The sequence below is a fragment of the Stegodyphus dumicola genome, chromosome 10 (assembly GCF_044657685.1).
Source record: "Stegodyphus dumicola isolate Sdum_Otavi_A_Nest chromosome 10, ASM4465768v1".
NCBI classification, from domain to species: domain Eukaryota; kingdom Metazoa; phylum Arthropoda; class Arachnida; order Araneae; family Eresidae; genus Stegodyphus; species Stegodyphus dumicola.
Genome location: NC_140777.1, coordinates 119767272 through 119793584, shown reverse-complemented (window position 1 = coordinate 119793584; position 26313 = coordinate 119767272). Strand labels below are relative to the sequence as shown.

The following is a 26313-nucleotide window of genomic DNA, read 5'->3' as shown; positions in this document are numbered from 1 at the left end:
GAATGTCTCCAAACTCAGCTAAAACAGTTTTGTATGTGTTGTGATGATATGGATTTCTAGAATGTGGCGGTAGCTTTTATTGCAAAGCACACTCCAAGTTTGTGTTTCCGTCTCCTTTTTAGCAGCGCGAATTGCAGGTTTTACAAATCACTTGATAGAAGACCTCTCCATAATTGCTATAATGCCTTGATGCAAAAGTTGAAAACGACTTGTTGCATTTTGGGGGAAAAAGTGAACCTTTACATTGGTTAAGTTCAGATCATGTATGTTAAGGGCTCTAAACCTGCTAATCGTCAAACGTATACTGCACACAAAACAACAAACATCATTGTAAAAATAGTCAAAACGTGTTGTGAGAACCTTGATTCGTGGTTATTCACTCTGAAAATTCACCATCAAATTTTTGGACCGCAAACATAATCTCCCTTAAGTACATTGTTTCGCGAGAGGTAAAAATGCGTTGTGAATTTGTGGTTTCATGCAATTTAAATGAATGAAATGGTAACTCTGTTTTGAATATTACTTCTCATATTAACTGGGGCATGCCCAGCAGAACTACGTAACATTTTATTAAATTCTACGTTATTAACTACGTAACATTTAATTAATTTTTATTACATTATATTCGTAATTGTTGAAAGTAATTTGTAACAAAGTTAAAACAATTCCCTTCTTCTTTCATAATAATGAATAACTGTTTCTTAAAGGTTCCACATAAAAACGTTTCTTTTAAATAAGTGAGGAATTTATAACAAGTGAGTTTTAGTTAATAATGGTTATAGTAAAAACCCCCAATTAAAAAAATCATTTTTTTAGATGACTTGCATTCTTTATTCATTCTGGTAGTACATTGTGCAATTTTTCAAAATTTAAATTAGGAAAATAAAAATTTCAACTAAATTCTGCTAACTCGAATTATGCATTTCGCTTACTTGGGACCTTTTACTTGTGTGATTTTCAGTTATGAACACTTAAATATGCATACTTTAGTCATTAATTAATGAATCATTCAAGATTCCAGTCGCTCGCGAATAAATATTAAATTAAAAAGTTATAAGGAAAATACAAAGCAAAAATAGTTGTTCGAAGGGGAAAATGAAACAAATTTTTTAAAGGAAAAGGAAAGACAGTTCAAGTCACACATTCGAAACGCTATTTTTTCTGTTTCATAAAAGTTGTAGGTTTCCTCAACATACAGCATATACATTAATCGGTATTTCGCAAATCCCGTCGACAACCACACGTGATGTAACCAAAAGAGTTTTAAATTTATATATAAAATACGTCATCTTTATTATTCGTCTCAAATCTTCTGTCATAAACGTTTAGATGGTCTGAAAATTTTATTTAATAGCTCTCGTTAAAACACTTTAAAAAAATATCATGAAAATATACAAGAATAACAAGAGCAAATGCAGCGTGAGTTGCCAATATGTGAACAGACTCTTGCTATCAGGTGTCAAAAGGGGAAAGAATACTAGATTTGCAAATAGGTATGCAAGGTCTAATAATAAATATGGTCTAATACCGTATTTCAGCCCGATAGCTTTTTTAGCACCAGGTTTGGAAAATTCAAAAATATTTGCGTATTTTTCTGCTTCCTGAATGCCTTCAAAAATGAGCTTCCCTAAATTTTAGAATGGTCTTCTTAATAACAAAGACAAACCCTCACAAACTACCTGCGAAGGTCACGCCGAACCTTTCCCTTTGAAATGTTGAAATTTATGTCAACTAAATACAAGAACTGACCCATCACAGCGCAGCGCAGCAAACACGAACAGACATCCAGTCTACGATTTTGCCGAATCGGCTGCTCAGTTACCTTCTTGATAAAATTTATTTTTCAAAAGCAAACGCCAACAGTTAACAACTTTCCACAAATGTACTCGTACAGCTCTTCTCAGTGTTGACACAGTGCAATCAGTAGTTATCACTTTCAACTACTAAGAATGTTAAACACAACGCAGTGCAAAGTGTGTTTAAACAGTGAAGCTCGCTTACCTCAGTGTTAAATAAATTTACCCTTGGAACCTCATTTTTCCAGCAGAGCTTCGCTTTTTCAAACATTTCATATTCCATTACACAAAAGATACTGCAGTTTCCCATATAATTTCACTAATATTATTTACATATACACAAAATTTGTAACACTATTTATGGATGACCTGAAGCCAAGGAATAGCAGAGACAACATCATTTATTTTGTTCTTGCTATAACCACATCCTTAGGAAATTAAATAATTCGGATAATTTTCTGCTCTCGATTTTCAAAAGATAAAATTACTAAAATTAAAAGAGGTAAAATATGGTATATGGTAAATATATATATATGGTAAAATTATATATACCGAATATATACACGGTAAAATTAACGTACGGAAATATACGGTAAAATTAACAGTAAATAAAGAATTGGATAAAATCAATTTCAACAAGAAAGATATAGAGTTTTATTCTTCCATTCCAGGAGGGGGTTTAATTAAGTTGTATAATTATTTAATTGTGTTGACAGATTAACAAATACAGAGGTAGAGTTTGAAAACTTACAATTTAGAGCATCAGGTATTAAAATACAATGCATAAGTTTTACGAATACATACTTAGCCTTACAAACTTCACAATAAAAGAATAGCAAATCCAGAAAAGATGATAAAGAAGAAACTAAACGTATGGGGTCACAAATTTTGTATTAACAGGTATTCCACATGCTTAATAAACTTCTGTTTCAAGGTTTTGAGAAGGCCCACCAGCGGCCGGGCGGTAAACGCGCTGAACACTGGTTGTTCGGTCCGGGGTTCGAGTTTTAGCGAACGGGCATGACTGCATGGGCGTTTTTGTGGTTTTCCCCGTGTAACGTGGTTATATCGTGGATACGATCTAGTTTCCCTTCAAAAGACCTCCAAGGGGCATAACTCCCTTTCCGTGTAGTGCCTTAAGCTCGGAGCACGTAAAAAGTAAAATAAAAGGGTTTTGAGAACTGAGTCTTCGTTTATTTTAATATTTATGACAAAATTACGCTATATTCCATAATTGGATGGCCTTCCCATGCCGTTTTTCTATTGCCAATTTTTTAATGTTTTATATACCTGCTTCGTAAGATTATAAACATGTGAATGGTCTAAATTAACCATCCAAGCAACTTTTCTAATACGTTGTGACGATTCATTTAACTGATCTAACAGTTAATTGTTACTTTAAAGCAGCTTTCCTTTGATTATCGTTTTCAACCCACGCTTTCTAGCCAGAATGTTAATAAGCAAGCGCGCGTGTATTCATATGAGGTAGAAAAAAGTAGGGAAGGTTTTTGGAAGGTGATTTTAGAACGCGTTAAGCTTGCTTGAAGGCCACGTTGCAATCTTGATTTATTAGCGATTCGATTTCTGTGGTGTTGAGCAATTCTAGCCATTAAGCTTGTTTACGCCGATTTTTACGAGTCAGAACCACCCTGCGCGTTAAATTATCCTGTGAGCCGTTCGGTTAAACTGACTAAATTTAATTTTAAGTTCATCGTTACCATTTTGAGTTAAGCAAAAAGTGTTGGCTTCTGTAAGCACGAGTCAGCGCTATCTGTGATTATAGTGAGTTAATAAAGAGTTCCTTGTATCTTCTCTGGACTTTGTCGTACTTAAGATCAGAGGATAATTCCTCACGTGGTCTTCTAATGGCTCGTTAGTTTATGCTTGAGAAAAACACGAGACGCTATAACGAAGATTTTTTTTCCTGGTCCAAAATTAAGAATCAATTAAAAAAATTTCTGATTGCAGTTATTTTCAAAGCAGCCATAATAGAACAAATATTAAAATAAAACAAATTATAAAAAAATATACTCAAAAAATTTAAGCAGACGAGAATATTTTGATTTTACTTTTCAACGATGTGCAATAATGTCAAAAATTTAAAGGTAGTAGTTTCTTAAAATGATTTTATTTGAAGTTTCAAGAAGAAAGTATTAATTTTTAATAGATAGAAAAGTATTTAGCATTAAAAGAAGACTAAGTGAATACATAAAAAGTGAACCATATAAAGAAATTCCAAAGTAAACTACATAATATAATTTCAGTTTAATAAATTAAAAACTTTTGACATTATTTTTAGGAACTAAAAGTATCCAATCATTTTGGAAGACACTATAGGTATTTCTGAATAATAATATTAATGACTATACCATTAGTATAATTAGTAAAACACGTATCAAACGCATTACATTATATATTTTTATGACAATATTTAAACTATTAATTTAAATTAAATTTTTAATACCTGTCAAAGATTTGTTTTTGACCAGGTATTAAAACAAACGCAACATATAACAAATAATATTTACTGTTTTATAATCCATGGTTCCTTCAAGTGTTGATATTTTTCCACATTTACATTACAAGAGTCTTCCCGAATGAATTTTTATTACCATTTTTACTCCTGCATAAAACAGAAAATAATGAATTACTCGAAATCACGAATGACCTTCCCCATTGCATGCGGTCTCCCGAATCCATCATGCAAAATGCCCGCATATACTCAATATATCTCACGCACGGTCGCTGCAGAAATGATTCCGTTCATATCTTTTTATTACCTAACCTTTATTTAAGCATGCTATTACGCATTCTTATACAAGTATCTGATGGGAATCGTAAAAACATGCCTGTAAAAGAAACTGCAAGTTGGGTTGCTGTAAGCGACTTCATGGGAGTCTCAAGCTGGAGGATATTTCAGAGAATCAATTGATTTATTCCGTCTTTGTAATGATTTTTCTCTTCCGAATTATTTTTTTATTCAAATAGTCATCTTTAGCATAAAAGCAGCTAAAGGGATAAATACGGAGACAAATCCTTGCCTGAAAATTCTCTGATCATACATATTAATGAAAGGGGTACTTAAAGAGTTCTCGGAACGTTTCATCGCAGTTATTCAACTGAAAAAAAATATGGAAATGTATTGCATCCTACCTGAAAAGCTTATTATTTCTCCTAAAAATGTTTCGGTTACTGCATGAAAAGAAACTATTTCTTTTATTTAAAATTATCTCTGGTCATAAGCGCCATACACAGCTCTCCCAGCATTTCAAAAGTAGAAGGATATAGTCACTAAAGCATTTTGCAATAGTGCCACTATTTCAGAGTCACTGATGAAGGCAAGAGCATTAGATCGCCAAGCGTTTCTAACAGACAATTCGCATGTAAGCCAACAAAAAATCGGCAAAGCGCGCTATCCGCAAGCTTGGTATTCTACAGGCAACCATCTGGAAGATTTTGAGACGGCAGTTGCATTTGGAGCCACACTATCTACACAAGATCACGGCTATGTTTATCATTGCCTAATATCCCCAACACTAACTGCAAGGAGAAAACACAAAAATAATTATATATTAGAAGAGAGCTGAATATACTGCTCGTTGTTCTGCGTTTGGGGAGATTCTGCGATATTATACTTATTAGCCACTCTTTGCACTAATTATGTAACCGTTAAATATTATTTTGTATTATTAGTGTGCTATTAGATTTACCATTACACGTTCCTCTACATGACAAGATACTTAAAAGTAACTGTACTACCAAATTACGAGTTATTTTTTCCTAAAAGCAAAATTGCTGAGGAGGGCTGGTGAATATGTGTTATATTAAAAACATGAAGACACATGATGCGAGAATACCTTTTGTTAGAAAACGTTAGGCTAAGAATTAAATTCCATTAGTGATGATCGCAGACTAGAAATTCTCTCCACATGGAAAATAAACGTGTGAGTTCTCGAATATGTGTTGTTTGTGACTAATACTTTGTGAATAACTGTCTCTAATACTGATTCACAATTACGAAAGGATGATTTGAAATAAAGGAGCGTCAATTATCTGTACCTAACAAGAGTAAGTCCGGATAACTTGAAAGACAAGGCAAATGTAAAATTATCAAACAATAAAGAAAAGGGCCACTCGCGAAAATAACAACATAGATTGGTTTCTATCCCTTAACTGAGAGCTTAATTAAATATACTTTTTAGTAAGCATTTAAAAATTATTTTTGCTTGAAAGAAAATAGTATTCTGTCTGCGCTCATTCTGCAAATTCTTTTCAGCTAGAGAACCGGAACTGGATTACTTCAGGGTTTTTCAAGCTAATGATACATATACCCCAAGTAGTACATTACATTATTTTAGGAGGTAAAATTTTTACACAATAGTTTTATGTAAAATGACATCCCTTTTGGCACATATATTGATACATGATTGTACATTCATTTTTTATTTTTATTGAAGCGGTACAAAATTTATAAAATTTGAGAACCTTTGAATTATCTGATTATGGCAAAGCGCATTACGACTATCAGCTTAAGAGAAGAAAAATGCCTCCGCGAAGGGCTTTCTAAGGGTAACTGGTTTGTATTCGTGTTGCATATTTGAAACAGATTAATGTTCCTGCCACTCTAGCAACAGGCATCTATTTGCATCTGGTGCGTCTGAATAATAATTACTGCAATAATCGCTATCACATTCCTCAATTTCTAGTTCATCTTTAATATATGATGATATAATCTCACCAGTTTATAAATCTGATATGCAGCACCATATGAATCGACATTTAATCACTCATTAATGTTCATTTGTATCGTAATTTAGATTCTCTCAGATTCTTTTCATAAGCCATTTTTAATTGACCATATCGTCTCGATGTTCATTATTACGTGGTTCAGTTCCTTATCACTTTCTTTATTGTTGTTTAAATTTTGCTTTCAACACTTCGTAGAAATTTTCGCCAACAATTATATAGCTCCCACCCCCACCATTCACCTCTCTTAAAAAAAAAAAAAAAAAAAAAAATTGCACCTTCTTCCAAAGTCGTTCTTACCTGAGTTTTGAGTTTGAGCCTAATGTGTTCGAACAACTGCACAGTGTGAGTAGTACGAGTTCGGATAATAGGCATCTAACTGAAGGAGGAATTGAGCAAATGCATATGAGTACAGAGTTATAGTTTTTTGACATAATATGTAAATATAATCAATGAAAATTATTACCCTCGCTCCCTCCCCCCCAAAAACTGTAAGCTTTTAGATTTTACATTACGCCCAAAGATGCTTTTTCTTAACGTTTTGTGTGTTACCTTTTTTTTTTTTTTATTAAATATCACGTCCTTCGCACATAAACCATAAAATTCAATTCAACAGCAATATTGCAAAATAATTTCAAAATGAGCGTATTTTTAGAATTTCCGATAGACAGTCTTGCGCGCTGGAGATAATTTTTTTTTTTCCCGCACAATGTTGCCATTGCTCGCTTTGAAATCGTTGTTAATCAAAAATTTTTTAATGTCTGACAAAACATGAAATAGATAATAAAACAAATTCCAAATTAGGGCTTCCACATGCCCATATTCGGTGGAGGATTACGTGATTCAAATTTTGATGGCTGTAGGTATCGTTGTTTTATCACAATGCGAGAAGCATATATACATTTAGGCAGATTCTCCATTATTTAATTTCTTTAAATATAATATATACTGGGCTGTAATATTTGGTGGCATCAGTTTGAAAAGTGAATCAACGCAAAATGCCAAAACGAAATTAACAGCCCTTCTGGGTTAACGCCCTATGGACTAAAAAAAGAAAAACTATTCTTGTAATTTCGACGGTTCTGTACCATTCAGTTTAGTCCGAAAAGGTCATTAGTCTCAAAGCACGATTTCGCGTTGCTTCACTTTTCATTCGAGTCAGTTGTCATTTGGCAAAAAAAAGATATTTATCTTTGAAACTTAATCTCTCTGCTGTTGATTAACTGGCAATAGCAATAGATGCAATTGTTAAAAATATTATTTTGTAATCGGAATGATTTTAAATAAAAAAGCAGTGAAGTCATGATATAGCTAATTAAGAATAATCAATATTTGTATAAAATGGCTTCAGATATGTTTTCAGTTTTCAAATATACAGAAGAGGTTGTGACGTTCCCACGTTAGTTGGAATGTATATTCGTTTGTATCCTATAGAATGTTTCGTTATTCCACCTCAGCTATCTTTATCAATAATCTCTATTGCTAAACCATGTTAAATTTTAAAGAGCTCTTTTAAGCGGCTGTTGAAATCTGTACCCTTTCAGTTTTTTTATTTTGTCTCCTTTCTTCTTTCTCCTTGTTTCATGATACCTGGCCCTCGGGACATCTTCAACGGCCAATACATCTGCTGACGTATCTTTATTCGTTCCTGCGATCTAGAATCTCTAAATCTTGGGCACTTATTAGTCTAAATTTACAACTTCGTACTCTTTAAAACAAGCTTTCAAATAAAGGATCTTCTAATTAGAGTTAAGAAGGTATGTAGATGCAAAATAGGTATAATCGTAGCGTACAAGTTTATTATTCGCATTATACTTTTAATATTAGAGGTATACTAGGAAAACATTCAGCAGCCTTCCTCAGCAATTTTGCTTTTATGAAAAAATAACTCCTAAATAGTAGGAATAATTAAAGATGAGCCATCTACTATTTTATATTATCTTAACAAATGGTTTTAGAAAACAGATACATGTTTTCTAAAACCACAGATTCTCTTACATGTATAAATAATGTATGCGTTAAAATTTTAATTTGCAATAAAATCAAAGGTTTTCATTTTAATTTGGTTATTTTCTCTTTCTATCCTAGAAAAGGTAAGATTTGTGTAATAATATCTTTCTGAAGTGCGTTTCTGAAGTTCTGAAGTAACTGCATGAAAATATATCGAATTTGAAAGCTGCTTCCTTCCATAACTTCACCGCTTCACTAAATGGTAAGTATAAGAGAGAGGGGGAAAAAAACATACACTTTCAAATCCAACAACAATCATCTCTCCAAAAAACTTTTCCTTTTCCTCTCCAAAAACCATTACTCAGAATAAAGAAAACAGCCTTCACAATCGGGCGTCGAGGAGGGCAAGCAAAAATGAGTTATCGCACTTCACACCGAAAATTATTAGAGCAATGGCACCAACACGAATCGTTTGCACAAACCCAACCGTAATGCTTCACTTAATCTGTGCGGTGTGCCCGCTGGCACGCCACATTCAATTCATCGACGTAGGATTGATTACTTTCGCTCCTACTAAAGCACTTTCGGCGTGATCTCGGCTCAAATTGAAGTCACAGAATGGACTCTATTGGGATTTCAAATTACTAGGAATTGGATGTAAAATGGTACTCGGTTTATTCGAATTAAATGGGATGAGGCCATTTCGTATTACCCCTTAGTAGCTATTTCTGGCAGTTAAAGCTAGAAATGAGTAGCAATACTCAGCAAAAAGCGCAACAAACTTACACACCTATATGACAGAAGATTTCCATAGCTACTTAATTTCAAATAAGTTTGATCACCTTTTAATAATGTTATTTATGTACAATAATAAATCACTGCCGAACGCGAGGTTGAGTCATTACTATATATTGCGCGACGACAAAATTGCGCTCTGCAAAGTTAACATTCCATGGAAAAATGTGATAATTCAGATTAAGAAAGCGCGCACAACTTAAAGAAGCCTATATATTGTTGTAATTAAAAGGAAGAAATGAATTCAAAGGGTTTTTGTTACTGCTTAATAAATACGTTATAAACGGCAATTTTTGCTTGGGATAATCAGTGACGCAACATTTAAAAAATTTCGCGATTTTTGAGCAAAAATATCACGAGGTTTTCGGTGCCACTCTCACAAAGTCTCTTCTGCTTTCTTCATTTAGGTCAGTCTCCACACTAAGAACAGACAATTGCTATGCTTTTTTTAAAAAATTCGTTTAGTTTCTTGAAAATTAAATAAATTAATCTTTTTCTATTTTAACATTGCTTTCATCGTCCGCCGATGTCATAAAATCATATAGTTCTTCATTCGTCATTTCTCGACTTAATCTTTGACTTCTTCCCTCTCTGAAAATCTTTCGCCGCCAATTGCTTTCGCAATTTGTACGATTGTTAATCCTTGGGAACTGTTGATAATTTATGGCCAGAGCTGGTACCATCAAGCATACAGTGTTGACGAACAAACGTTGAAGCAAATGAAAACGAAATTCTAGCGTTAGACAAATTAAATGGATAAATGTGTACGGATATGCGAAATCCTTGTCTGCAAATCCGCGTACGACAAGAATTTATAATACACTTGTTACTAATCACCTCCATTTCGCGATATCATTAGTAATTGTGTATCAGTTGATTTTGATTCGTTTGTTTCTTCAACGAAACGTAAGGTAACCCCCATGTAACAAATAAGCTCCTTTTCCTGTTGAATACACACGATTACAAAAAATATTTCTTCCTGAATTTAAGACGTCTGAACATAAGTACGCAGTTTTAGAAATCCTCCACCGGAGGATCATTAAAGTCACTGATCATGGTCACTTAAAAATTTCTTCTTTGAAAAGCAAAAATTTACTCGTGATGCTCTGAAAAATTCTTTTTTTTTTTATACTTTTGCGGAAATATTTAGTGTTCTCATTTTTGATAATTTAGCGATGTCCAGGAAATTCTTTTCGTGTAACAAAAACTTTAATAGCGTAATCCATCAATGAATGTAGAAACTTGCAGTCATCCTCTAAATAGGAATTTACTTCACAGTTCAGAACTGCTGCAAGTTATATACTGAGATTACTTGTTTTCATTGCAAAATGTGCATGCACCTCTAAAATACGTATTATAATGAAATAATCAAATAACTTCGTTTCGAAAAGTCAGGGATGGTAAGTTTTCAGACTTGGTGATCCGGTTTTATTTTTCACCGCTATTTCAGTTTTCCGAGTTCGGTTACTTTTTTTCCTGCGTTTTTTAACCGAACTCGGATTAATCGCGATTTTGGATTAACTTTAGACATTGTCCTCAGTTTCTCACAGAATACGCATATTCCACCCAGACCACGAACACTGACAGTGAAGTATATCCACAGACGCTTAGCACAGTGTTCGACGTAACATTTACAAGTCTCGTATTTCTCTATCTCTAGGATATTACTTCTGATGTCCTTAAGAAAGTATATATTCATGCATCTTGAAATATGTCCAACAAATCAAGACAATATATTAAAAGTACATAAATACAGATATAAAGTAGCTCGATATACTGGCATTAAAATTTAAAAAAAAATGCAAGGTTAAATTTGAGCTTTTTTAGCGAAATCATCCCGTGCCGTTCAGTGGACTATTCAATGTATATAAAGATTAATTGTGCATCGTGTATTGTCCTTAGTTAATTAACAGTGAATTACTTAATTAATTATCTATTGTGTTGTAAAGCTAATAAATTATTTTGCATAGTTAATATATGTCACTATTAGCTTAAATTATTATAATGCATAATTAAAATTTTATTCTTTTCCAAAGTTAACATATTGCAAAGCATCGTTAAAGTACTGTACAATATAATGAATGTCTGTCATTTTGCAAAGTTTGCATATTACAGAATCGTTACTGTATTTGTATTGCATTGTATTGTAAGATTGTTGTACTGTATTATATGATGCAGGGGAGGAGGCGGACCACCCGAGCCTCTGATCGGGAGGGCTTCCGAAGAAACTTTACAAAAAAAGGATGGAGCTAGAAAATGGTAAATATTATTGCGAAATGGACTTCCAAGAATCAGTCCCTAACTTATAATTACAGTAAAGACCTTTTTTTTGACAGCGTGTATTTCAGTTGCTACTAGCTAGAGAAACAAATTGAAGAAAGAAGCTTCCTTTCTAGCGAAAGAAGTTGAAGCTGATTGAAAGCTATCCTCGATCAGCAATGAGGCAACGATTTGACAGGCCTTACCATTAAAAATACAGGAGCTAGAAATATTAATTTTGATAAAGCTATAAAATTTCAAAAGTCAGAGCTCGCAAAATCGGGAGGGGGGCGACCAATTTTTAGAACTTTTATTAAAAATTTTATTGACACAAATGCTTTTTAAAAAAATTCCAAATAATTTTAACAATTTAATTCTAATTAAATAAACAGGAATTGTATATTTGGGTTGAATTATTGTATAGTGATTACTCCAATAAGGAAGTTCCCACGAAGATTTCCGCCCCGGGCCTTTACAGCCGTAGGTCTACAGCTGATATAATGTACCATAATGTACTGTTAGACGAGAATTAGATATCATCATCGACAGGACCATTTAAGTTGTTAACGCACTTACACCAACAATGAACGAGCTGCCAATTTAATGATAAAAGAAAATTTTCACTTAAGTAAATTGAGAATTGACAAATTTTTATCTAAGAACAAACAGCATACGGTTATTTACACAGGACTAATTTTCAAGAGCTTTCTGTATGGAAGGCAACAAGGAAGGAAACAACTTAATGCAGAATAAAAAAAATTAAGAGACAACTTACATAAACACATTCACTTTAAAATGCACATTTCTTAAAGCTGTAAATAAAAATTCTTAGAGAAAAGTATTCACGTGAACATATATTTAGAATATTTGAGGCACTTTAAAAAATAATGCTACTTGTAAACACTATAAACGGACATCATTTCGAAGAGAATTTAGTACGGAATCGGAAATCCTTTACAGATCTAATATACCAGTACTAATTTAAGAATCACAAGATAAATAATATCTTTTTAAGCAAGACTGCCACAACTGTTGCATACATTTTGAATCAATAATAAGCAAATCATCGGAGTAAATTTATCTGAAGTTATAACAACATTTTAAAAAGAAGACTACATATACAAAAAAAAGGCATTATTTATCTGCTATTAATTATTTTAGAAGCTTAAAGAGCAAAAAAATTATACTTCTAAACATATCATAATGAGCAATAATGATCTTTACTTACGTTTCGATGATTCTTCCATTTTTTCAGTCGTGCCCTCGGTATTCGAGGAGAAAGCAGAAAAAGTTTGCTTAAAAATTTTTCCGAAGGTCTTTCGTAAGGTAATACAGGTGAACCTTGATCTTCCGCACACCACTGCAAACCGCAAAGGTCTACAGAACAAGTGCACATGATGCTAGTTATGTCTCTGTTTAGATTTCAGATGAACTAACGAATAGTAACTTCTTTAAGCAGCTTAGAACTTTTCTGCTTCGACGACATTACATTCTTAAAAAACCACATTTAAATTCGAGACGAAAAAGCTACGACTAAATGCCATAAATAAAATCTGAGATGGGGAATAATTCTGTAATATTTATGTTGCAGATGTTACGTTTCTTCTTTTTTATTATTATTTTTTTAATTTCAGTAAAATATATCACGTTGTTGAAAGGGAAAGAGATTCTTCGCAGTCGAGTCTTTATAAGTTGCCAGATCTTCAAAATGATATCATAATTTCAGAATACCAGACATCAACGCATAATTTTACATTCCATACTTCAACTGGAAACAAAAACCAGATCCCAACTGAGCAGACAAAATCTGAAGCTATCTCTCCAAATAAATCAAATTAGTTTTTTGTTTTATTTATCTTGTAAAGAAGATAAATATGGTGCTTCAAAAATTAAATCTTGCAACTTTAATGTGATAAAAATTTGAAGTTCTCGGAAGAATTTTTGGAATAATAGAAAACGTGATAATAAAAGCTAATTTCTATTATTTATTAATAAATCCAGGATTGTGTTTGTTTTTAAGGATTATTTTTTACTGAAGAGATAAATTTATAAAAACAACCAAAAAGTCAACTCTCAATTGCGTTATAGATGTTAAAAATTAATCACAATGTTTATAGTCGATGATTAAGTAATGTTTTAAGTTTCTTTTTGATTTATCAAATATACAGTGAGCAATAAAAATTCTATTCCTCTGAAATTATAATAAAAAATATTAGCTATTTTTTTCATTCGAAAATATTCAGTAAAAATTCGATTTGTAAATTTATCCAAATGGCTTCGAAATTTAGAAATTCATCGAGACGTTCACAAAACGTACAGTTTTTTGGTTTTCAGAAAATATAAGAGAAATGTCTTTAATAAAAGCATTAAATCAAAATAAGACGATTCGGCGAAATACACCAAATGCTCGCGAATACGGCTGCAGGGAAACTGTCATTTTTTCGAGATCGATCACAAACTGTAAACCAAAAAAATTCGAGCACGAGATTCTTTTAAGATGAAAGTTACAAGCGCAACACAACCGAATAGAATGAGCTCCAGAAGGGAACTCTGAATGAAAATTAAATGTTTCAGTAAACTGGCTAGGTGAGATCAAAGATGAAAGTAAACAAAAGAAAGGTGCATGACGTCACACCGCGGGAACAGTTCTGATAGGCTAAAAATGCTACCCGGCGTTTGCGCGTTCGAAATCTCACTCTCTATTGTATTTATTTATTTATAATTTTTTCTCCTTAAAAATTACTTTTATTTCTTTATATCATTCTCTTCTATTACTTCATTTCAAGAAAAAAGAAAAGAATAATAACAAGAAAAATTATAAATAATTATGATTGCGTTTCAAAAGAATATTTATTTATTTATTTGAAACATTATGTTTTGAATGTTTCAGGTGATATTTAATTGCCTCACGCACCTCGTCGAATTAAAAAAATTTCGATTAAAAAGTACGGAGCTTTAAAACGGATGTAAAGTAAGTACGCGAGAGTAATTAAGCAAAGGAGTAAAATTTTAATACTAAGTGCTTGAATAAACAATTACAAGGAAATGTAAAATTAAACAATAAAGAAGAGCATGATGTTAGAAAGAAACCACGGAAATATTTCTAAGAAAACGAAAACAATAATAATAATAAAAAAAAACATTGTGCCAAGATAAATTAACTATGGCTGACTCCTGAACAACGCGGGTTTAAACTGAGTAACTGCACTTTAATTTTGAATTTTTTTCGGTGAATTTGTCTGAAAAATACTCAGAAATCTGCCACAGTTGTGAAAAAACTCTCAAACTCAAATCCCGTGACTTCGAAATAGTGAAAAACAGAGTACATTGTTAACAAGTAAATTGTATGTAGATGATAATGTGCTTTATTTTTCTGCTATAAAATGTACACAAATATCCATTATTAAATAATGAAGAAACTATCTGCATGCATGCACGCATGTATTGTATGTATGTATGTATGTATGTTTATTTCGCGTACTACAGAAAGTGGCGGCATTTAGAGTTACCAAATTTTGGACACACATAGTCTTCCAACCGAACACGTACATTGGTGTGCAAACATTAATGACGAAGTTCAAAATTAGCTTATCAGTGGAACGAAGAGGAAGAGCGAACTAAAAGACTGATCAGGAGATCGACTAGGGTCAGGTACATTAGCACATGCACATATATGCAGCTAGACATAATGGAGGAGTGTCGGAGGGGTTTAAAAATCGCCGGAGGTCAGCATTTTTGGGGAGCTATACCACGGCATATATCAGTTTAAACGACGTCGAGTTGCTGAATCAGTGTGAAATGTCGAAGAATAAATCTGTTGACGACATCTGGATGCTTTTACCCGAGGTAGAATCTGCAATTGGAAAGATTGAGGAAGGTCGAAGTATGACAAGTATGGCTGTGGAGTTCGGGATTGCTCACAGCATTGATTCACGACTTTGCAGAGCATTTCAAAGTATAGAAACAGTTGTCTGACGGTTGAGCAGTGGTCGTCTACGAGCAACCACAGCAGCGGACGACCGGTATACTACCCTATAGGCAAGAAGTAACTGTCAGCAAACAGCGGGAGAAATCTCAAGACACATGGAACAGGCGATTGGATGACAGATATTGTGTTTTACCATGGCCAGGAAGCTGCAAAATGGTGGTCTGTTTGCACAACGACCTGTATGGTGTATACCATTAACGCGAACTCATCGGAGAAGGCATTTTTCTGTGTTGCAGGAGCACCAGAATTAGATAGATAATTAATGTCGTCGAGTACTCTTTACGGATGAGAGCAGATTTAATCTGAGTTGCCATTCTAGACGCATACACATTTGGAGAAAGCGGGGAACATGCAATAACCCCTTCAACATAATCAAAAGGGACCGGTTTTGGAGGTCGCGGAGTTCTCGATTAGGGAAACATAATGCTTGGTAGCCGTACCGACCTTCACATCTTCCAAGGAGGTTCAGTCATCGCTGCTATTGTAGCGACGTTTTCTTTCCTTACATGCGTCTTTTCAGAGGTGTTTTGGGTCCTTAGTTCCTCTTCATGGATGACAGTGCTCCACCTCATCGCACAGTTGCTGTCGAAAAACTGTTGGAGAGTGAGGATATTGAATACATGGATTAACGGGGAAGATTTCTGGATCTAAATCCAGTCGAGCATGTATTGAACTTTCTAGGAAGACGAGTGGCAGCACGTAACTTGCCAGTAATGATTCCGAAACTGTGATTGGTGTTAAGAGGAATGGGTAGCAATGCCTCAACAACTCATTGGCAACCTCATATTCAGAATGGACAAATGATGTGAAACCTGCAAAGCAGTCAGGGAAGATCATATTCCCTACTAAAAGAAACTAAAGTCCCCTTTAGTAGGGACTAAAGTAATGTACTTTGCGATAATTGATTCAACAAACAAACAAATGTACGTTGTGTTGTACGGTATTTTTCATTGTTCTAGACTTTCTCAAAATATACGACAGACACTTTTAAGGATAACAGTATAATCGTGTGCTTGTTTTTTTTTTTTTTTTTTTTTTTTTTTTTTTGGGGAACACAGTAAACTGAGGATACGGGTTTAGGATTGAGGAGTTTGGGGGTAGATAAATGTTATGCGGTTTTTCGTCGGTGAACTATCGTTCAGTTTTTCTAGGGCGCCTGGGCATAGCCCTAAACCAGCAAAACACTTTTTGCACTTATCGAATGTTAATCTAGCATTAAAAAGAATTAAGAAAGATGAATGAAAAGTCCTAAGATAAGCAATTGGAAAATCGAACGATAAGATGGCTTGGATGTGTTCATTATTGATGACGATGAAGACCCGTACAAAAATATACTTTCATGAGAGTAGCAGGAGCTGAGTACCGTGCTGGCGGTATGAACAAAGTCGCGACGCTGAATCAGGTGAGAAGTCGTAAGGCTGGTGCAGGTCGTAGGGAAGGATCGCTATTGGCTGCTAAGGAGTAGGTGATTGGGTACAGTGTGATCCACAGTGTGCTAGGGGAAGGGGACTCTTTTCATTGCCATACTAAGTTTGAAGTATGCCGAATGTAAGGGAAGGGGTAGGGAGGGATAAAGTTATTTGGCCCACTGTTATCTTGTAAAGTGAGATAAATAAGTAAAGCTATTATATATATAAATATTTCTTTAGTAAATAAATTATTATTAACTTACTTTGCAGCTATTGCACAAGTAGTAGAATAACTTGATTTCGCACTAAGTGAATTTAAGATCATACAACATTATATATATATATATATAATTATAATACGAAAACTTTTCATAAAGCATCTCCAAGGAAGACAAATTCAGTTTAAAACAATGAAAAAAAAATTTTTAGTCAGAATTTTAATAGTAATTTAAATTAGTATTTAAAAATACTAATTATTCTATTAAAATTTTGACTAAAAATAATTTGTAAATACTAATTTAAATTACTATTAATATTAAAATTCTGACTAAAAAAATTTTTTTTCATTCATGGTTTTAAATTGAATTTGTGTTCCTTGGAGATGGTATATGGAAAGTTTTTTTTATTATTATGAATTATTAGTTTATTACTTTGCAGCTTTAGCGTAAGTCATAGACTTTTTAATTCACATTTAATTTCTTTTATTTTGAATATATATATATATATATATTATTTTTTAATAATACGTGAAAGATTAGATGTATATCAATAAATGGTTAGTGAAGTTAGTTATTATTAGTATTATTGAGCTCTTCAAACATTAAGAATATTATATACATTTTTTCCATTACATTTTCTGCAGCTCTGATTTGATCGAGGTATTTATTAATTAAGTAAATCAGTTTCGAAAGTTGAATACCCAAAATAGGTTCGAATTCTTTTATGGCTTTAAAAAGTTCTAAAAATCCTAATGAGTGAATATTTGTGGGAGATTTAGTGTTTTTTATGTGTGAGACAGTGTTTGTTTGAGTGGATTGATCTTGGTTAGTGTTAGCGGTTTGTTGTATATCTTTTGGTGGTTTTTGAGTTTTGTTTGCGACTATTTCAGAATACAGTTTTCTTGGAGTTTGTGGTGTATTTGATTTTGGTTTGGGGAATTTTACACAACCATGGTATGACGTTGGATGTGAATTACTACAGTTTACACAGATTGGGTTTTCGATAAGTCCTTGGCAGAGTGAAGTTTTGTGTTCTCCGTCGTATTTCACCCAAAGTGCAGCAAGGAAACAATTTTCGGTGGAGTGGTACTATTTCTGGCTGTTATGGCATTGTGGTATGAGATTTTTGCTGTTGTTTTTTTCAACTTGAACTATGAATAATGAGTAGTGTGTGAGGTCGTAAATTTTGTCAATATCGGGTGTAGGAAGTAGTTGGACTTTGAATAGTGGCATGGTTGTCTGTTTTCGAAAAGCGCGCGAGCTGACGGGGAGGGGGGGGAAGATGCTAATTTCGATGTTGTTCAATAGTCAACTGTATTTTGTTTTCGGATTTCCATATAAAATTATGCAAAAGGTAATGATAAATTACATAATCTAATTCAGAATTTGGTGGGTTTAGATGTTGTTTTTCCACAATGCGAGTAACATACAAAAATATTCCGAAGTATTTAGTAAGACTCTTGAAATTACTTTAGTTGAATTCATATAATAAATTGTTTCTTCTTTATAATAACTATTTCAGGCTGCTAACCGCGAAAGCGTCTAGTATATCGGATATGATAAGACATCCACGAAAGAAAAGAATTTTTTTTAACTCAAAATAGCACTAATAATAATAATTGGCTTATTATATGCAATTTTTCAACCAAACAACATTGCAAATTTGCTAATCGGCGTAATAATTACTACAAAAATATAATTTTTATTCAAGGTTCCAGGAACTCAATTACTTAAAGAGTATTTTTAAAACGAAAACGATTACCAAGCACTCTAACATATTAACCTCTCTTAGCTCCTAATTACTCAGATACGCGTGCTTGCACCCTATAAAGTAAACACTAAGTATTTCTATTTGCCTCTTCTTAAACTCATAAATTAATACTTATACATCTAAAGAAGCTAAACCATTAGAGAATAGTTACAAATGAAACAAAGAATTGAACCTAATTATATTTTGTACGCCTGCTTGCTTTGTTTATACATCACTGACTACAAATTAACTCTTCTGAGAAATGGTTCCTTTGGTCAATTTAAATTATCTCGAATACTAGCTTTCTGATTCAAAAGAACACGGCATAGAGATTACTAACCTAGACACTGAATACCATCGAAAGGTTGTAGAATCTCAAACAATTCTTAGAATAGCAGTAATCTAATATCTGAATAGTCGGTTTAAGCAAAACTACCAATTATATATTTTCAAGAAGATATTTAGTAGCGAATAAAAAGTTGTAATTCCAGACGAGAAGCCGGAATCAGAGGTGGAAGAAATTTAGAAAAGGCACATTTTAGATGGCTGTCAAAAAAAACACTGTTTGACTTTAATATATCGGCAATTCAAATGGTTTTAAAAACTTTATTAAGACAGAGTTACTTGGATAAATTTTGAAAAAAAAAAAAAAAAAAAAAAAAAAAAAAAACCTTTTGTCTTCAGAGCCCTGAGTGTCATTATTTTCATTTTGCTTAGATAACATCTATGACCCAAAATGAAACCCAACTTAAAATAAATAAAAAAATGGATTATCTCACAAAAACGCGTAAAAGATGAATGATGAATCACACATACAAAATAAATAGATAAATAAAACTAGAAAAAACCTGATATGTTTCAAATTTCAGCATTCGCCCAGAACGGCTCTTTTAAAATTTAACACAGTTTATTACCAGAGATTATCGATACAAATCGAACATTTTATAAGATACTAGATGAATATACATTGAGACTAAAATGAGAACGTTACATATCTTCTGTATTTTTAAAAAATAAAAAAATATGCAACGTTAGAATGAATTAAAGGCATTTTTATTTAAATTAATCTGATTCAAAAGTAAAAAGAATTCTTAAAAACCGCATTTATTGCTTTCAAATAGCTTAGTTTGCGCACCAGTAGCAGAGAGATTAAATTTAAAAGGTAAATAAATATCTTACATTTTGCCGATTGATAACAGACTCGAATGAAAAGTGAAACAACGCATTAAATTGAAACAAAGCAAAACGAGTCTCGAGAGTAATAGCCCTTTTGAACTAATAAATAAATAAATAAAAAGTTTTTATTTAGAACCAAGCATAAGAGGATTAATGAACAAAAAGGAGAAAGTAACTTGTTACGTAGCTTAATGGGAAAAAGATATTAAATAATTCTCTTAACAAATTTCCTCTACAATTTTACATCACAAATACTAAAAGCCAGGGTTATCGTTGATAAGTTTATAAAGATAATGGCTTATATAGATATAAAGATAAATGGGCTACAAGAGCCAGAACGTTAAAGTCGTTGGTAGGTTAGTCCGGGATTTGAATCCCGGTGAACATGTAGGCTGCATAGGCCTTTTCGTGTACGGAATGTGATGTATAACGAGGATATGAGTGTATTTAGTGTAACGAATGCCATGTGTCACGAGTATACGACCCAGTTTCCCTCAGAACGTCCTCCACGAAGGCATCCATTCCCTTGAGCAGATAGCCCTTGGTGCTTTGCTATTATTAAATAAATTAAACAATATACTTTTGACAATGAAATTCGATTATTCGATTTCGTCATTTAGGCGCCCACTATTCGTAATATAAATCTGTATATGAATTTTGTAAAGAGAATTATTTAATCTCTTGCTTACTACATGATTTATTATTTTTATCCTTTCATTTCATTGAGAATTGAGGAATCAACTTTTTAAAAACAAAATTGGGAAATAAGTTTTTTTTTTTTTTTTTTTTAAATCTTCAAAGAACCCATTAAAAGTTTTATATTTACTATAAATATATGTCAAAATATAAAAATTAATAAAATAAAAATAAATAAACAGAAACAAAACTGTATAATTGTTTTCAAGAGATCAGTAACAGACATAGAAAAGTCCATGAATCGTATAATATCGGTCCGAAAGCTAATCAAAAATCCCAGCTTCATGAAGAGGATTATTGCTAAAGTAGTTGGTCTGATCTATCCTATATAAAATCCATAATTAATGCAGTTTAAAGAACTTCTCATAGGGTACATTTTTAAACATATACAGTAAATAATTTATCAGAAAAGAATGTTTAAGTTGGGAAGGACAAATAGAAAATAAATAATTATAATTACACGGCAGCCTGGAGGCGGGACGGGGGTGAAAACCGCTTGGGACTGGTCAGTTTTCTTTGGCACAAAAGGGGTCTCAGCATGGCAAAATGTTGGGGACCACTGCCTCAAATTACACCTCCAGTCCTGCAATCGGAATTACAAATTCAATTAAAATCAGATTTAGCGATCACTATTTATAGGGGCGAGAAAGCAGAAGAATCAAGAAAAGATTGAAAATATAGCATTAAAAAAGTTCATCATATTTATTTAATGAATATATGAGACACCTATAATAAATATCAATACTGAAGAAAAAGATTTTAAATTAACTACCGATTTCTGTTTTAAATTCAGTAATAACGTTTTCGTCTTTCTTCACAACTCAACCCCACTCTACAAGTAAGCAAATTTAATTAATATCTAGATAGGAATGTCAAGCTATGGTATTTCTGAAATCTTCAGTCCTGCGCTAATTTTGTTAGCATCATTAGTTGGAAATCGGATGTCGACACTGCGATAAGTCAATTTAATTTGTTAGCATTATGTTAATTAATTTGTGTCAATTCTTAAATTATTGTGACTGATATTCGAATGTGTTAGTGTTCAAATTTGAGTACTTATTACCGAGTTCCATAATTACTACTGTAGTCTTTAGAAGTTGTTAAGTTTTAGTTCATTTTTTTAATCTCTGTCTACAATTTATAGATTTTTAATAGTTACGTTAATTGATTTCGTTTCCTGCCATACTGAATCCATACATTAAAATTTAGATATTTTTTTGTATAAATACTGTATAAACAACAACCACAATTGCTTTTTAATTGAAAATTCTCCAGAATGAACATAGCGTGTCATCAATCATTTTCTCCAACAATATAAGCGGTTGCAGTTTGATTCCACAGTTTGACCATGAACTGAAGTTATTCTGTTGCAGTAAAATTACGTTTTAATCGTTCAACGATTGGAAAATGAAGTTATAAGGACTTTCTCTATTAAGTGAGATATATATTAAAAAAAGATTCGCTACGAAGAAAGTAATCCAGAAATGATTTACGGAAAGATTTCGTTATGATTTCGATTTATGAACAAACCGCTTCGTCCCCGCAGACGACTTCTGGAACGATCGTCACCTGATGTCACAGAATTCCAACCGATTCTCATTCTGCAGATGGCTAAGTCACTGTAAAAACGTCTGTGCACCAATAAAAGTGACATTCGGCAAAGAAACCAGACGATAGTTAAGATAACCTGACATTTTCCAGACAAGTTATAGTTAAGAAAGAAGCAAAAGCCTCTTAGAATGACTTTCAATAAACAACGGTACGCATCAAAATGCTGCAACACATACAGTCTTAAACATCGAAAAAACATAACAAGCCAATGGCGATGACGATGAACTACCAACACTCGAAAGCGCAATGGGAAAATGCACACCTGCGGTAATTTTTTGCGCGAACGTTTCTTTCCATCTCGAAAACACACAAGCACGCTCCAATTTTCTATACAACACGCAAACCGCAACCGTGATTCGAAAGAAATTCGAAACGTGCTTTTTTCGGCGATGTATATCTAGCAGTCGCATCTTTACTCATATATATATAAAGATTGTACTTCGTTTTCTGTTCTTCTTTTCTTCTTCCGAAAGCCCTCTGTTAGATTCTGATAACTGCACGCCATCGGGAAGTTTTAAAACACGAAATGTTCTTTTATAAGCAGCCTAAACACATGTTATATCATATACGTTGAGGAGAAGATAAAAAGAGATTACATTAATCGCTGCAAATGGAAAACAAATTACAAATTGTTTAAATATAAACAAAGCGTTCGTTTTTAACTCTGCCCACTTTCCCAGCTGAGAAAAATAAGCAAGTTTAAAAAAAAGTCGCTATCTGATCTTTCAGGTGCAGTTTGATACGTGAAAGGTATTCTTACGAAGTACCACCCTTCTATAGTAAAACGTGCAAATCCATCAAAATATCCAATTCGAATTCTTTCACAATAAAAAGTGTTTACTGGTATCTTTGCATAGCATGTAAACTTTCAAAAATGGAAATTTAATTATTCTTACCATGAGTAACAGTTACTGGTCCATATACACTATAAACAAGGTTAAATTAAATTCAATGTATATGGCACAACACACGAGGGCTAGCTGCCCGAGATAAGAGGTGCGTTTTTTTTTTTATTTAAAGAAAAATAAATCCTCGTGCACCACAAAGTATCACACGAAAGAGGTGCCTTTATGATGGATTTTTTTAATCATTAAAATTTCCAAATCTTCTTATAATACTACTAATTAATTTGCCACCCAGACGGTATAGCAGATAGTGAGGCAGACTGCCGTATCGATGGGCCCGGGTTCGAATCCCAGAGAAGGCATGGATGTTTGTAAGTTTGTAGTATCTGCGTGGCAAGGGAACATTCAAAACACAAAGTGAGCCGGAAGTTCTCTCCAGTGGTTGGTGGTACGAGAAGAGGTATGAGAGACCCTCGGAACGCCTCCCGGGGTATTTTCCCTGAATACTGAGGCGCAGCTGCTCAGTTAGTGTGGTAGGACTATAGCTGTACAACCCTATAGTAAAATTCCTGTGTCTCATCCACTTGTGCCTGTAATAATTAATTTATGGCAAAAGTATTCATTCCATGTAAAAATACTCCGGAGGTCGCCAGTTTGTTGAAGTCAGACGTGATAATAACAATAATAAATTTTATTAACTTTTGCCGCAGGGCACCTGTTATTATTATTATTATTATTATTATTATTATTATTATTATTATTATACATCAGAGAACAGGGGCTCCGTTGGCTATTATATTTAATGAAGCTAATAATTTACATCTATGGCATTATAAATAAAAATTTGGTAAACAACGTATCGCGTCAGAGAGACCACCATGCCAATGTTAACATACTTTTTTTTTTACACGCAAGGAAATTAGTAAGCGCACCTTTGAGAAACATGGAAAATAGAGATTCTGAAAAGGCACTTTTAACCCCTTAACCTACACGATATCTGCCAATTGCGCGAGCTATAGTAAACAAGAAAGTCGGTCGCGCGCAGTGCTATTCATTTGTTCAACTGTGTACCCGAACTGGTGCGAAACGTATACTTTTCGTGATATATATATTTCAGTGTAACGAAAGAAACTGTGAAATAATAAACAATGTTTAGGTAAAAATAGTAATTTTAAGACGTCTAGGGTGTAATCATAATCAATTCATCAGTTGGCAAAAATAATTGCATGATGGGTATAAGAGTTTTTTAATTCTTTATACGAAATTATATTTGAAACGTGTGAACGTAACGAAGCTTTACGAGGAACTAAAGTAAAAGATCATCCAGTTTCGTCAGAAACAAATCAAAAAAAAAAAAAAAAAAAAAAAAAAAATACCGACGTTACAATCAAAAGAAAAATATTCGATATAGAATAACTCCAATAACTTGTTCTAATAATATTAAGCGGTATTTTATGCACAACAAATTCACCACCAAGAGTCAGACTGGTGGATTTTGTTTATGACACAAATTCTTTACTACGAGTCAGACTCGTGGTTATAAGCCAAAGGGTTAAACCAACTAACTAATCGCAGAAAGAAACATTCGATCTTTATTAGTCACGATATGCAAAGAGATATAAATAATTGTATCTGTAAGACAGTGCACAAAAGACACAGATGAGTGATCACAAAAAACACTGGAGAGAAGACGAAAAACATATTTCTAACTCTACAGTTGATTTAAAATGTTCTTTTCAGGCGTAAAACCGGAATTTGAGGAATAACAAGCATTACCCCTTTTAACTCCTTGCACGGAGTTGCAAGTATTGTAATCGCCAAAAATTTCGGTTACCATATTTTAACATTATTAAATTATTATTGTACATTATTAAATTATATGTACATTTTGACCATACCGAATCCACTTGGAAGATTCTTTTATGCGACATCTGTACGTACGGACAGAATAAAGGACTATTATTTTTTTCAAAACCTATTTTTATAGACAAAATAGCAAAATTTATAAACAAAATAGTAAAAAATTTAGAACCTAATTCACAAAGACATGAAAGAAATGAAATACAAAAGCAGTAAAATTCCACAATTTCCAAATAAAAATTAAATAAATAAAAAAAAAAAAAAAAAAAAAAAATGTTTACAAACCAGAATTATTCCCCAAAAGAACAGTAATATATAAAATAGGAAGAGAAATACAATTTAAATCTGATTCAACGGTTATCAAGACGAAGTTAATATGATCAGATTCAAGTGAATCCCTCCTCCCAGGAAAATCACTGCGTTTCTGTTCATCCAAAATTAGTCTATGACCAATCTTAAATTATCTAATTATAATAGTTCCTACGAAAATTCTGAACGCCTCCGTTGAATCAAATTTTAATTGTATATCTTTTGCTATTTTATATATTTCGGTTGTTTTGGGGAATTTTTGTGGTTTGAAAACACTTAGTTGATACATTTTTATTGGGAAATTTTGGGATTTTACTGTTTTTGAATTTCATTTCTTTCATGCCTTTGTGAATTAGGTTCTAAATTTCTTACTATTTTCTCTCTATATATATATATGTAGACAAAATAGTAAGAAATTTAGAACCAAAACCACAAACACAAGAAAGAAATAAAATTTAAAAATCATTAAATTTCCCATTAATAAATGTAAAAAAAATATATAAACAAAAAAATTAAATATAAAAGTTTGAAAGATTTCAGATTTTAAATTACATCCAAAGAAGCGTTTTTTTTTTAGCATTTTGTGTGTTACCTTTATTTATTAAATATTACGTTCTTCGCATTTAAACCATAAAATTCTGTTCAAGAAGAGCAATATCGCAAAACAATTTTAAACTGAGCATATCTTTAGAATTTCCTATACGTAGTCTCACGCACTGGAGATAAAAATGGTTTTTTTTTTTTTTTTTTTTTTTTTTTTTTTTTTCTGTACAACGTTGTCATTGTTCGCTTTGAAATCCTTGAGTTTGTTAATCAAAAATTCGTTAAGTTTTACAAAATATAAAATCTATAATAAAACAAATTCCAGATTTCAAATTTGGGCTTCCAGATGCCCATATTCGCAG

At 32.7% G+C, this 26313-nt stretch overlaps 1 protein-coding gene across 4 annotated transcripts in view; it reads right to left on the bottom strand.

Moving 5' to 3' along the window:
- raskol (Ras GTPase-activating protein raskol) overlaps positions 1 to 26313 on the bottom strand; it is a 730597-nt gene that overhangs the window by 461950 nt on the left and 242334 nt on the right. For 2 of the 4 annotated variants that reach the window (XM_085825453.1, XM_085825452.1), the window contains exon 3: positions 21244 to 21366. The exons of 1 other annotated variant lie outside the window; for it this stretch is intronic. In XM_085825453.1, the coding sequence (XP_085681579.1) occupies positions 21244 to 21366 (123 nt within the window). Of the gene's footprint in view, positions 1 to 12774; positions 12958 to 21243; positions 21367 to 26313 lie in introns of those variants that run through there. One more of the 4 variants, XM_085825455.1, reaches the window with a different exon arrangement.